The sequence below is a fragment of the Ambystoma mexicanum genome, chromosome 1p, assembly GCF_040938575.1.
Source record: "Ambystoma mexicanum isolate Mex_15411 chromosome 1p, UKY_AmexF1_1, whole genome shotgun sequence".
Lineage (NCBI taxonomy): Eukaryota > Metazoa > Chordata > Amphibia > Caudata > Ambystomatidae > Ambystoma > Ambystoma mexicanum.
Window position 1 is genome coordinate 375138861 of NC_090921.1, and position 14173 is coordinate 375153033.

At 46.2% G+C, this 14173-nt stretch overlaps 1 protein-coding gene across 1 annotated transcript in view; it reads left to right on the top strand.

Annotated features, from left to right (window-relative positions):
- Positions 1 to 14173, top strand: part of HAPLN4 (hyaluronan and proteoglycan link protein 4) — an 805823-nt gene that overhangs the window by 344455 nt on the left and 447195 nt on the right. Inside the window, exon 3 of the mRNA XM_069649117.1 lies at positions 2306 to 2668. Within this exon, the coding sequence (XP_069505218.1) occupies positions 2306 to 2668 (363 nt within the window). The remainder of the gene's footprint in view (positions 1 to 2305; positions 2669 to 14173) is intronic.

Genomic DNA, 14173 nt, shown 5'->3' on the forward strand with positions numbered 1-14173 from the left:
TGTGAATGCGCACGTTATCTTGTGACTCACATAAACGTATTTATATATTTGTTGAACAAAGGTGAATGCGCACTTTCTCAGTGGACCACTCTGAGGGGTACAAATATATATTTAACCAAGGTGAATGCGCACGTTATCTTGTGACCCACATAAACGTATTTAAATATTTATTGAACAAAGGTGAATGCGCGCTTTCTCAGAGGACCACTCTGGAATAGGTAAATATTTATTTAACCAATGTGAAGGCGCAAAGTCTCCTGAGGCCTACAGGTCACAAGTGAGTTTTCAGTTATCCAAAGGGGAATGCACAATATCCCAGGTGCCAACTCTGAACTGTATGAATAGTTGTTTAACAAATAAGGGAATTAATTGGGTCCAATGGGTCTCACAGGACCCCCTGAGGAAACACTACAGCAGAAAAATATATAAATAATGACACTGTGAAGTTGATGAAATGATACAGGGGAGTTGCTAGGTCTGGAAAAGATCCAGGGCTACTCTAATATCGGGACTGTCGAGGCTCGGGGCTAGCTAGTCTTTTGGCTGTAGCTCCTGAGATTCTATCCGGGGCTACAAGCAAAAGATCAGGGGCTATAGCCCCCTTAGCCCCCCCTAGCAACGCCCCTGGAAATGAAACTAGTGAATATTGTTAATTTACTGTATAATCCAAGATAGAGACTCAGAAAGGAGTTCAGAAATGTAAAATGATCCAAGTGCAACAAGGATTGGTTTTGACGAATTCAAATATATGAAGAAAAGCTGTACACGCATGTTACATTAAGCCAGACTGTGTCTGTTTATTTAACCAATGGGGCACTGGTGTGTTGTCTCTCTTAGGGATGGACTTTCCTTTGGTCCTCACTAAGGTCCATCCCATTTTTCCCCCTGGGTACTTCTGGTGTGCACATGTGTGCAGTGAGGTATTAGACTCCTTAGCTCAGAACTCCTACAGGTTGCAGTTCACTCTTACATATTAGAAAACAGTTACATGAGGGAGAAACACCTTACACTTGTTTCCTCCACTACTCGCTCACCTTCACCAATATAATCCCTGAAACTTTGTAAAAGTGCCCTGACAAGGTACTTCCTCCGCTATCTGTATATTTGCTCTCTGTACAGCACTTCTAGTAGCAGTGTCTGGCCAACAAGCAAAATACAAAAATCACAATAGTTGGCAGGTGGTGGTGCCAGCAGGCAACCACAATAAAAACGAATGAGGGACGAATGAAGGAAAACAAGATACTCACGTGAGGATGATATACCAGGACTATGGAGGCATGTTAATTTCCTTCCATTCCACTTCTGTTCAGCGTGATGTCCAACTCCATGGGTGGCACTTTCTTCTTACTGTCTCCCACACCTAACATGGGACAACTGAGATCTATGACAAGTCTCGGGAGGATAGCTCAGGGGCAACATGCTCGCCTTGGAAGCAAGACACAGGTCCGATCCCCGGGTCCGCACTTAGAAACCTCTGGGTATTAAGCGCGCTATAAATAACCTATCATATCATCATATCAGATCAAATATATAGCAAATCACAAGCTTCTTTCAGTCGATTTATATTTTAAAATGCACATATAAGATTTTGCCTGTTGTTTTGTACACTGTGTAACCCTGATGTAATAGAGAGGCAGCAATTGTCGTCGCTGTCAGAGTACTTGAGTGAAGGTCTGTGGAGAAGAGGACCTTCGGGTCTGTTCGACTAGACTACAGAGCACCCACACTCTATGCCCAATGATGAAGGGCACGCTGTGGAGTGCATCAGTGCCCTGAAAGTCCCAGGTGGTGGTCATTTGGTTAGTAAGGAGCTAGCAGTCACAGCAACGGGTGTTTTGCCCTAATGGCACCTGTGCGTCACCACAGCGAAATCCTATGTGAGAGGCAGAGTGAGAGTCAGATAGGGAGAGAGAGGGGGAGAGAGAGAGTGAAAGAAAGGGAGGGCGAATACGAGAGAGCTAGATCGATCATGGTGAGCTTGAGAGACAGAGAAATAAAGGGGAAGACCGCAAAAAGGGAAAGAGTAGAGGGGCGCGAGGGGAGAGTCAGACAGGAAGGCGATGCAGACTTAAGGGTCTCACACATTTAGACATTGGAATGAAATGCAGGTGACCACACATACTTATAGAATAGACACAAATGGCATACATTCTTACACAGGTACTTGACACAGTAGATGACACCCATATACATACAGGCCACTTGACCGCTCAAATAGGGACACAACTATGTGACCGCGCATAAACCCCAGATGGACACACTGTGCATTCCATGACCTCTGCCTCTTATGTCTCCCTTCTTTTAGAGGACCAGACAGGTGAGGTGGTGGTCCAGACGGCCCCAGGAAAGGTGGTGACCCACCGAGGAGGGACCATCATCCTGCCATGCCGATACCACTATGACACGTCGCTTCATGACCCTGCGGAGATCCGCATCAAGTGGACCAAAATCACCGACACCATGACATTCAGTGATGTTTTTGTTGCTTTGGGAAGTGAACGAAAAGGCTTTGGCATCTACAAGGGCCGCTGTGCGCTCCAGGAGGATGGGCCAGGTGATGCCTCCCTCATCGTCAAGAACGTCACCTTGCAGGATTATGGCAGATATGAATGTGAGGTCACCAACGAGCTGGAAGACGACACAGGAATGGTCAAGTTGGACCTTGAAGGTAATTGACCATTTCTATATGTCGTCAAATATAAATGCATGGGCCAACGACTGACAGATTGTTATGTTATGTTAAAGGTTCTTATATCACGCACTGTCACCGCCTGTGTGGTCCCTTGGTGCTCTGCTGGATCTGAAAAGCAAGAGAGTAAGGGGGTATATAAATCAGTAGGACCGAGCGGGAAAAAAGAGCGAGAGCTTTTATGTGCTGTTGGCAGCTTCAGTTCGGTTTACACCGTTCGCTGAGCGTAGGTGTGATTTTCGGATGGTAGCCGGCATGTGCTGTTGTGCGAGTCTTTGTGCGGTATGTTTTGTTGTTGTAGTGAAGTGAAGTGTATGTGGTTTGTTGTACTGTAGAAGTATGGTTGTGTTTAGTTCAGAGTTTGAGAAGTGTATGCAGAAGGATGAGTGGCAGTGCCCTATTCTACCACCACTGTAGGCGCACTCAGTGGTGAAGGAGTGGGTGAGCATTGCTCTCTGGCCTGACATTCTAGGATGATTGAAAAATGCAAGGTAGATCTTAAATCTAAAGGGATTTAAGAGGTATCACATGTATTGTGTGACTTGTAATGTGCCGTCACACTTGGATCTTATAAAGGCTGCCACAGTTCAAGACTGCACAAATTCCATTACTAAAACCTGATGCATTGTAGTATTTCTGATATGGCCATAGCACATATTGAAGAAAGTACAGCTTAATTGAATAACCCTGTGCATTGTGGAATGTATGGTATGCCATTGCACTCAGGTCAACAGGATACAATGCCAGATGCATGATATACCATGAAATCTATTTTAAGTGTGGGCCAATCATAATAAAGTAAGATGGTGCATTGTGGGAGTTATGAGAAGCACAGTGAGGCCACCAATAGAGGCAGACGGGAGCTATACAAGACCACTTATATCACATTATATTGCACATGTCATGGGACGTTTATCAAGACTACACGAATTTTCATATGCTCTTAGACCTAAATTAAGAGGGTATCAGTCTTAATACAATAACATGGTACATTGTGGGTTTTATGAAGCACCTTCACATGCATGTAGATCGAGAGTGTGTCAATCTTACACTATAATAGGATTGATTGTTGGATGTGTGACATACCTTTTACATAGATCACACACAAACTAGTTCAAGGCAGTACCAATCTTGACGATATAGTAGGATGGTTTGTGGGATTTATTGTATGCCATCTCATGCAGATCACACAATGGCTTCATTATGATTTTCCCGGTACGGGACAAATGCCAGTATAATTGCCAATATTTCAGGCACTAGCATTTTTTCCGTACCGAGAAAAAAACATGAGTTTGCCGATGGGGGCGACATGACCTGCTGGTAAATCAGGCCCCCACTGGCAAATAAATGGCGCAATTACCGGGATTGGCTTTACCGGAGCCGGTAATTGTGGCAATCCCCTCCATGGAATGGTGATTTACCGGCATTTCCGCTGCCTGGAAAATCCCGGTAATACTGGGATATCAGGTGGCAGAAACGGTAGGGGCAGTTTGCCGATATCACACCAGAATTACCGGTGGGACACTGGCGAACTTGTAATGAGCCCCAAAGACTGTTTCGAGATACTACCAAGACCAATACTCCAACATGTTGCATTGTGGTGCTTCACTTGGATCCTACTTTGATGCATCAATTGCTTCAGTTGTGGCACTGCCTACTGGGCATGTCCTGGAACATAAGATAGGTTTTTCATGGGATCGGGCCTTCTGATGGAAGACCTTTTGATTAATCAAGTAGCTATGGAAGTAAAAAAGAGCAATGGGATTGAGCATGTCAGATCTTGGATGGCATTGATCTTAACCTGAGTAGTCGTAATTATAGTTGCAGTGGTAATGGTGAAACTGGTTGCATTTCCAAATCATGCTAGTTTTACCACTCAGCCAGATTATGGGTTTAGTAACGTATACATTCCAAGCCACCTACTTTCACATGGGGGTAATCCCTTAATGAATAGCGAGGGTAGCGGCCCCGGCGGTATTGCTTCATGCAGTAATTCCACATCTCCCCAATGGAGTCTTATGGCACTCCGTGATACGACACAACAAGAACCCCAAATCAGGTGTTAAATTGCTGTTACTGCTTGCCAAAATGGTAATTCAGTTTGATGGTATTAGCACCGTCCATTCTGCCATAAATGCAGTGTTATCACAGCTAATATCGCCAGACTGGTCGCAAGGCCACCATAGAACACCCTCGTGGTTGTCCAGCCGGGGCTCCTTCCCTGTTGTTATTGGTTAACCAATGCTTTGAGCAGCAGGTGGGAAGTTGGCTCTGTCCGTCTCAAACATTCTGCACATCAAAAATGTGCATCTGGAGAAAAGTCTGTGAGAATAACATGTATGTAAATTGTGTGTGGAAGAAAATAAATTACAAATGACTTAACCATTTATTAACACATATGTATTTGTGCATTCAGCCCAATCGGGGTTTAAATGCAAAACTGGCCCACAATGAGATGAGTGACGTCCAGACATAGCCTTTCGAGCGGCGAACCCCTTTTCTCCAGCTGTCTCTCCTTTCGGAGCTGCGACCCATAGAATAGAGTTGAGTCCCACTATAAATTTGGTCCAATTGTCTGCATAGCTCCCATGCCTTATTGAGTAACTTATCTATCCCTCGCCCTCATCCCAACTATGTACCTGTATTTGCTCCTCTCTGACAGGCAAAAAGCATTTTGACTCCATAATCTACGGCAGGAGGTGCCATACAAATGCAAGATAACACAACAGAAAGGAAGCTATTGGCCAAGATGAATTGACATAAACATATGTAAGGGGGAAGGAGGTCTGGGGGTGCAAAGGGTAAGAACAGGGTTTGATGCCTAATTGTTGCCTGCTACATAGGTTCCCTTTCTAGTACAATCCAAACCCTTTGAGCTGTTCTGATGGAATCACAAAGGAAGATGAGAAAAAAAGAGAAAGTGATGGGGGATCTTAGTTAAAGTATCTCAGTATAAATAATATGCTAATTAGTACTTAGGAGGTGCTTGGCAAAGTGGGTGGTGTGACATTCACATTGTGTGAGCTGCCTGTAGGTTTACGAGGGACTCAGAGGGCCGGGGAGGTATTGTATGTTTTTATCGTATCTAAAAGTTTGCATGTACAAAAAGTCCTAAAAATGCTACCACCAAAGGTTCGAACACCAAAAATTCAAACCTTTGTAGCATTGTAGGTTTAGTATAAGGGGGTGTCCCCCTTTACACCCCGCTCACTATTGTAGTGAGCGGGGAGTTCGCCACACCCAACAACAACAAAAAAACACCCTGCTCACTACCCAACAACAACAAAAAAACACCCCGCTCACCATTATAGTGAGCGTGGTGTTGCGGGGGACACCTCTGCAACACCCAAAACCGCCCCAAAAAAACAGGGGCTGCAGGGGTGTCCCCCGCAAATACCCTGCTCACTATACTTTAGAGTATTTTGAGTATAGTGAGCAGGGGTTGCGGGGGACACCCCTGCAGCTCCCGAAAAAGAAAAGGACCCTGCAGCGCCGGTTCCCAATCATGGAAGTGAATGGGAACTGGCACCGTACGGACATAGCATTGAAAAGGTAAGTAGGGTTTGGATATGTTGGAGGTGTGGGTGGAGGTGTGTTAAGGGTGTGGGTGGGAGTGTGTGGTGGGGGTGTTGTGGGTGTGCTTGGGGGTGTGGGTCTGTGGGGGTTTCAATGCGTGTTCGCATGGGAAATGTGCAAACCTTTTGTGGTTCGCACATTTCTCATGTGAGCTTTTCCGTCGCTGAGTTTTCCGTGATGGAAAATTCACGTAGATCCGGCCGGGGATGCCCTCAAGCGACATGATGCACACTACCTCGAGGCAGTACACAGGGATCACTCAAAATTCTTCTCCCCCTACCAAACCCTTTAGCCTTATGAGACCAGGAATCCACGGTGTGCATGCTTTTACTCACAGTCAAAAAGAGGCAGGAAGGGGGTCTCTTCAGGTCATGGGCAGTCCCAGTTCCAACTAGATCAACTCGTCTCTAATCACCAATCTCTCCATGCCCTCACTCCTGAAGAGCCATCTGTCTAATCACGAATCTCTCCATTCCCTCACTCCTGAAAAGCCATCCGTCTAATCACTAAACTCTCCATTCCCTCACTCCTGAAAAGCCATCCATCTAATCACCAATCCCTCCATTCCCTCACCCCTGAAGAGCAATCCGTCTAATCACCAATCCTTCCATTACCTCACTCCTGAAGAGCCATCCGTCTAATCACATATCTCTCCATTCCCTCACTCCTGAAGAGCCATCCGTCTAATCACCAATCGCTCCATGTCCTCCGTCCTGAAGAGCCATCTGTCTAATCACCAATCCCTACATGCCCTCACTCCTGAAGAGCCATCTGTCTAATCACCAATCCCACCATTACCTCACTCCTGAAGAGCTTCGTATAATCACCAATCCCTCCATTCCCTTACTCCTGAAGAGCCATCCGGAGAGAACCACATTCTCATTCACACAACCCCACTGCTTTGCAGCTCTGAAGACCAAGTAATTGGCAACGTGCAGGGACTGTGAACGCCTCAGGACACACTGAGGTATATTGTCTCTGCGTCTTGCAGAAACAACACCTCTTAGCGCCTCTTCAGAAGCACGGCAGCTTGAGTCACAGAAGAGCAGAGGCAGAAGCTGCTCACAACTCTGTGTTGTCAAGCCTATGACAGGGCACTTCTCCATGACTTCAAAATGGAGGTCACCACCAGAAGGGGAATCAGGGCGGCTAATTAGAGGGGGAGAAAAGGAATACAGACAGCTGAGATAACTAAGAGAATGCTGGGAAACACCTGGGAAGACACTGAGGGAATTGGAGCAGGACATATCATAAAAAGAACAGGGAACGGGGCAGAAGGGGCACTAATCAGGAGGGGTAAGCGATAATCAGAGAAATCGTGGAGTGAGCTGCTGAGTGACTGCAGACTTTGGTAGACCCAGACCCTGAGTCTTTCTACAGTAATTTTTGTTTTCCCAGCTCACCTGAAACTTCAAATACCCACGCGGAGCGGCTGCGGAGTGAGCTGCTGAGTGATTGCAGCCTTTGGCAGACTGTGGCGTGATCGTGGCCGTAGCCACCCCGGACCACACCGTGCGCTTTGCTCTGCAGCTTTGCTGTCTGCACCGCTGAGATGGACTCCTCACCGATAAAAGTGGCAACAAGGGACAAGCTGCAGCCATCCCTGCCATTGAGCAGCCCTAGAGCCGGTACGGGTATGGCGTCCCTCCCCTCCTCCCTTTCGGTTGTTGTGGATGCCGAAATTCACTCCTTACCCCACTGGCTTCCCCCCTCCTCACTCCAGCCCTCCCTGTCCTTGTCCCACCCCTACCCTCCCGTCCCCTTCCCTCCGCCATACCTGTCCAACTGTATGCTCCGAGGTGGAATTCACCCGCCGGGTCCTCCGGTCGTTGAAGGAAGCCCAAACGGGTAAATCCAATACTAAGAGGCGGGCCGAAAAGTCTTCAGTGCCTAAGCGGGTTCCGAAACGGACCATTTCCTCGGATCCGCCCGAACTCTCTTCGGATTTTCCTGCAAAAAATGCAAGGTTGTTGACAAATCTGCCGAGCCGTGACGAGCCCCTCTCTGGCGCTGTCACAGCCTCCGACTCTGGAACGCCGTCGGGGACTCAGAGAGAGCGGCCTCAATCTGAGACTCTGCTGGCGGCACTGCCCGCGGTGGTTGGTCAGAACTCTCAGTCTGTGCTTACGCCTCTCCTGGAGGAGGGGCCTCAGACTTCACTCGAACTGATCAGCTCCGAGAGCGCAGCTTCGCGCTTGTGCTCAGTTCTGAGAAGCAGACTAAATTCAACCTACCAGTTGAAATTCTTACTGTTTCGAGCCCCCTGATGATCATTAACACTCAAGGCGTAACATACCAAACCACAAACACAAACTCTGATGATAACGCTCAAAACCAAAGGACCCATTCAACGCAGGGCTTAACGGTAACTTCATGCGCTGCTCAAGTGCACAGCACGCCAACGCTGGAAGACTTGGTGAGCCCTAAAGAGGCTGGTTTTCAAAATCCTCACATCTCTAATGGAAATACTGGAGATCTACCGAAATTGAAAAATATCAACCTTTGCCCAACCGCACACGACTCTGTTTCTTGTAAACACAAAGATGGAATTGAGCCTTCCACAGAACCAGGTACCTCGAATATGGGCTTAGGAAAGCCCGAATCCGTCAGGCCCCAAATGGTAGTTTTAAAAAAAAAAAAAGGAAAAATCAGGAGCTCAAACTGAGGACCAATATAAATCACTAGCAGGGATGCCCATGAAAACTCACCGACATAACCATAAGAAGACAAGAAGAAGACTGACCTTAAGACCTAAGGTCCCCCCAAATAAGAAAATGGGCCCGAAGAATGGACCGACTAAACCCCTCACAGTGGCAGCTTTGAACGACTTCTTCTGGAAAAAAATGGAGACGCGATTAAATCCACAGCCAGAGCTTTCGGATAGTGAAATCTTAGCGAGTCTCTTCCATACAGAGATAGACGTAACATCTCTGAGAGACTCTACAGAGGAACCCATCCCAGTCGCAGGGCATTTTGACACTACCATACACAAAACTCCGGAAGACGCCTCGCTGCCACTTAGATGGCATTATTCCAACAAACCTACACAACAGTCGGAAATGATGAACATCATATCGGGACCGGGAGGATGTGCTACCTAGCGAAATCTCTCGCAAAATCGGGAGCAGAAAATGCAAATACAGAAGCAAGGTGGTCGAACCAATAGCAAAACCACAGTTTGACCGGGAATTTACCTAAGCAACGCTGCCCTGCTTCGGAGCTACGAACCGAAAGAACGAACAGTCCAGAGCAACCTGGGCCGCAGGAGGTCTTGACCCAACCACCAATGATAAGAAACCCTTTAATGTTAAACAAGCCTGACCAAAAAAGCCTTCAGAAGAGTAATGACAAAGAATTGACAAAAACACCTGCGCTGACCTATACTCCAATACCCATGCGCAGACTAAGTGAAACTCAACACCTCTCATCGTAACACTCTTCCCAATAGAAAGTGGACTTAACGACCATCATGTCCACAGTAACGATAGCACTGGCACACTTTAGCAAGTTGTTCGAAAGCATTAATGATACTCTACACGACCAGGTGTCCATGCTGGCCTTGATGCAGTCAGAATTGAACTATCTGGAAGGCTACATCACTGGGTACCAGGTAACCGGGGCAGACAGGAGAGTTTGTTGGACAAGGCCGACTGAGCCCAGACCCCTACAACATCTCTCCGAATCACATGCACTTGACGAAGAAGATATCAACCGACGGACGAAACATACTAAAGTACCCTCGGTAGTTCTACCTGCTACCCCACATGAGGCAGCTAGTACGACACTTCAACAAGACAGAGACCGTGGTGCTTCAACATGCGAGCAAGTAGATGAGCCTTTAGATGCCATAATTGCTATAATAGAGGAGGAAGAAGAGCCTGCAGTGTCCAACAGCCTTAGTGTGGTCATAGAAGAAGTTGGAAAACAAGTATCCAATCCCTTCTCTGATCTTCCAAATACTGTAGAAGGTATGAAGAGGTCAAACAAAGGCCATGACACAAATTTCAAGGTCTTCACATATAGCATATTCACTCAGCAAAAGTCGATTGTTCATCGAAATCCCAAGAAGGATCATAATACACCAGAAGTGATAGCTGGCTCACAAGTTCAGAAGAGACAGACCAAGGCTGTGGCTAGGAGGGAAGGTCCCCCGACCAAATCTAAGGAGGCGCCTAGCACGCACCAGAACCGTGCCATTGAAAAACGAAACAATCGTGTGAAGGAAACAAATCCAGTCCTCGTCGTAGAGGAGCAGTCGGACTGAAGCATTCTTACAATCGACGAGATTGGGTTTGACAATAACTCAAGGAAAACATCGAAGAGAAAAGCGAAGGAAGTGACCACAGCAACCCCTAATAGTGAACCACCGAATAAAGTGCAAATCTATGATTTTTCTGCCTCACCATCAAAGACCCCAGAGAAAACCAAAAAACTTCAAAAAGTGGAATTTGCTGACATACCAAAATCAAGGTCGAATGCTCCTGACAAAAAGAGACCTGATCCGGCGCGTAGAGCAAGCATAAACATCTGGACCAGACACAGATCCTCACCTGTGTCCGCCCACTCCCGGAAACAGGGGGATAAAACTGACCTAAAAAATTCAAAGCCAATCAAGGAATCAGGCCAAAAGAACATAGACTCACATCTTCAACAGATCTCTTCAGAGAAGAAGAATAGCAAAACTGATAGAAGATCTGAATCGGAAATAGACCGGAAAACGGAACCAAAGCAAATTGTGAGTGATTGTATTTTAAGGCTGAAAAACATCAATTCAAAGCAGGGTGACCTGACCATGAACAGAACAAACATTATCAAAATTCTAACTCAAATACCAAGGTTAAAACATATTCAAAATTAGGATCTTTGGATGGTGGAACCGAGTACGTCAGGAAGAACCGACCACTCCTACATACATCTTAATTCCAAAGCCATCGAACTACATTTACTGAAGGAATCTGAAAGTTTGCTGGCACTTGGATTCGAACTATTGGAAATCAAGCGCTCAAATAAACAAGAGGATTCACTGAATAGAGCAGACAGAGAAATAAGTAACTCAAAGAACTCATTGCCAACGATTAGGGGTCCTCGTACCCACTATATTAGTAGGATGACCCACGCCCACCCGTCTTATAACACCCAATTAACGGACAAATCAAGATCCTACAGCTTTAACCAGGCAGAAAGAGGAACATCCGGAAAAAATCTCCACAAAGAAAGTAACCCGGAACAGAAATCAGATCAGAGCAAAAGGTTACAACACACTTCACGAAGCGCCCAAGCACCAAGTAACTACGGAGCACCAGGGGCAAACCAAACTGAGCTTTGGTCTTGGCCTAAATCTGACAACAATTCTCGTTGAAAACACTAGCAAAGATTACCGGAAGAGAAGAGCCAGCATCCGTCAAACTGGAAAAAGGTTATCGACAAAAAAACACCCCCATTGAAGCTACTAAAACTAGGATTCTGGAACACGTGGGGTTTTGTGCATCTCACCAAAGAAACAGATGTCAACTTGGGCAACTTCGATATTCTCTGCCTACAGGAGACTTGGCTGACCACCAAACCCCAATTAAATGGATTTGAAATAATCTGTATGAGTGCTAAGAAAGGAGCAGCATGTCGTCCCTCAGCCGTACTCATAACTGCGATCAGAGCCGGATCAGGCATCGACGTTTCCGAAATCTTGCCATCGCCGCACTGGATCCAGGCATCAACACTCACGAGGAAGCCCTCGCCTAGTGAAATGAAAGAGAGTACAATCCTCTTAATAAATGTCTATTGGAATCCCAAGATGACAAGGAATGAGGATTTCATCAACGAACTCCAAAACCTCCTAGACGAAGCACAGGAAAAAATCTTGGAGTACAGTATAATCATAAAGGGCGATTTCAACGCTACATGTGAAGGGATCGGTAATCGTTTGAAGTTGCCGAACCAAAAGTCCCGATCGAGGGAAAGAGGGAAACTCCTTGACAAGCTAATGACTGACAGGGACATGCATAATCTCCATTGGCACCGTTCTAAAACAAATCTCCTGATTCCGACATACCAAAGAGTTGACCAACAAGGGACGATTGATCATATATTCGTCTCAAGAGACATCCTGCCTGAGATTCACGACTTCAAGATCTAACCCACAGCCTAAAATGACCATAACCTCCTTATCATAGAAGGATTGGTGTCTAGGATACAAACGCCCACGTACTCTTTGCCACTTGAGACATCGGAGAAAGGCAAACGAGTTAGGATCTCTGAAAAAGGACTGCTTGAAATTGACGCACAATATACTTGTTATCGAAATAAGGTCAAGATAAACGCAAAAAGGAACGGGATCAACTTGGACTATACCCCCTTATTAACCAGATTCTTGATGTCTACAGCAAAGACAACTAAACCGCAGAAAAGGCATCTACATTCATGCAACAAAGATCTGATAGAGAAAAGACAGGAGCACGGAAGGCTCAAGAAATTGTATCAAAAGTCACCTTCCTCTGAAAATTTGGCAAATTGGTCAGAGGCAGTCAGAAACTACAAAAGCTGGCTTTTGCATTACCGTCACAAATTATACCAGAAAGACTCCGAACAAATGCTGTCCGCCATTTGTGGAAATAAGCCAAAGGAATTCTGGAACCTGATTAAGCGGACACTAAGCAATACCAACGATAACATCCAGAACAACGTAGGGGAGGCCCGTTGCATTGACCACTTCTCTGAACTATTTGCACCAATTTTGGCTGTGAACACCACCCAACCGCTTGTAGGAGTAAGGCATAAAAGCGATATTCCATGGAACATCCCTGATGACAAAGAGTCAATCCTTAGCAAACTCAAGAAATTGAATAATTCAAGGGGCCTGATGGCATCAGTAACCTGGAACTTAAAAAACATCCGGAGCTGTGGGCCAGCATCATGAGCAAGCTTTTTTCAAACTACAATCTTACTAAGGAAATTCCATCAACCTGTAAAAAAGCAAGTATCGTCCCAATATTCAAGAGAGGTGCAACTGATGATCCTAACCAGTATAGGCCGATTGCCCTCTTAGACGTGATGGGGAAAGTATTTGCATCCCTTGTACTGGACGCTTTTCATCAGAAACTGAGGAACAACCACCAACATCTTGCTCATGAGTTCCCTGAAGGCTAAAGTCTTACAAGGAGGCCTTCCCATCTACGTGGCCTTCATTGACCTGGTCCAAGCTTTTGACCAGGTCAATAGACAGCGCCTCTGGGCGAAACTGGACGTAACGTAAAAGGCTGTCCGGATTCAATCTTAGGTCCCATAAAGGCTTTACATCAAGGGACCTCCATACGTGGACGCCTCAGTGCGGACGGGCGTTTGTCTGAGGAAATCGAGACATCACGAGGAGTAAAGCAGGGTTGTCCCTTGGGTCCCTCTTTATATAACTCTTACATTGCAGACTACGGGGAGTCAAGTAAAACGGTCAGGCATTTTCCACCATCATTGGGAGGAGAGAAGATTGAGCGTCCATTGTATGCCGACGACATCATTCTGATGGATTTGACGGCCATTGGCCTTCAGCGCCAATTGGACAATCTGGTATCATACATGTCAGAGAACAACTTACGGTTAAATAATGATAAAACCAAAGTTCTCATCCTGGGCCGGCCTGTGAAGAGGAAACAAAAACCTTCCTGGCACTGCGACGGCAAGAAATTGGAAACAGTCCAAGCTTTCAAATATCTCGGAATCACGATCAGTAATGATAAGGACGAAAAGACCATGCAAGAATCACTTTGGTCGAAACTGAAGAACCTTACAGCGCAAGCAAAGGCTGTGGATAGGAAGCATGGTCGCTTCTCGACCACCCCCATCCTGAGATTCTTCAAGGCAAAGGTGGTCCCTGCCTTGAAATATGGCATGGACGCAATGCCTCTGGCTCCGAATTTC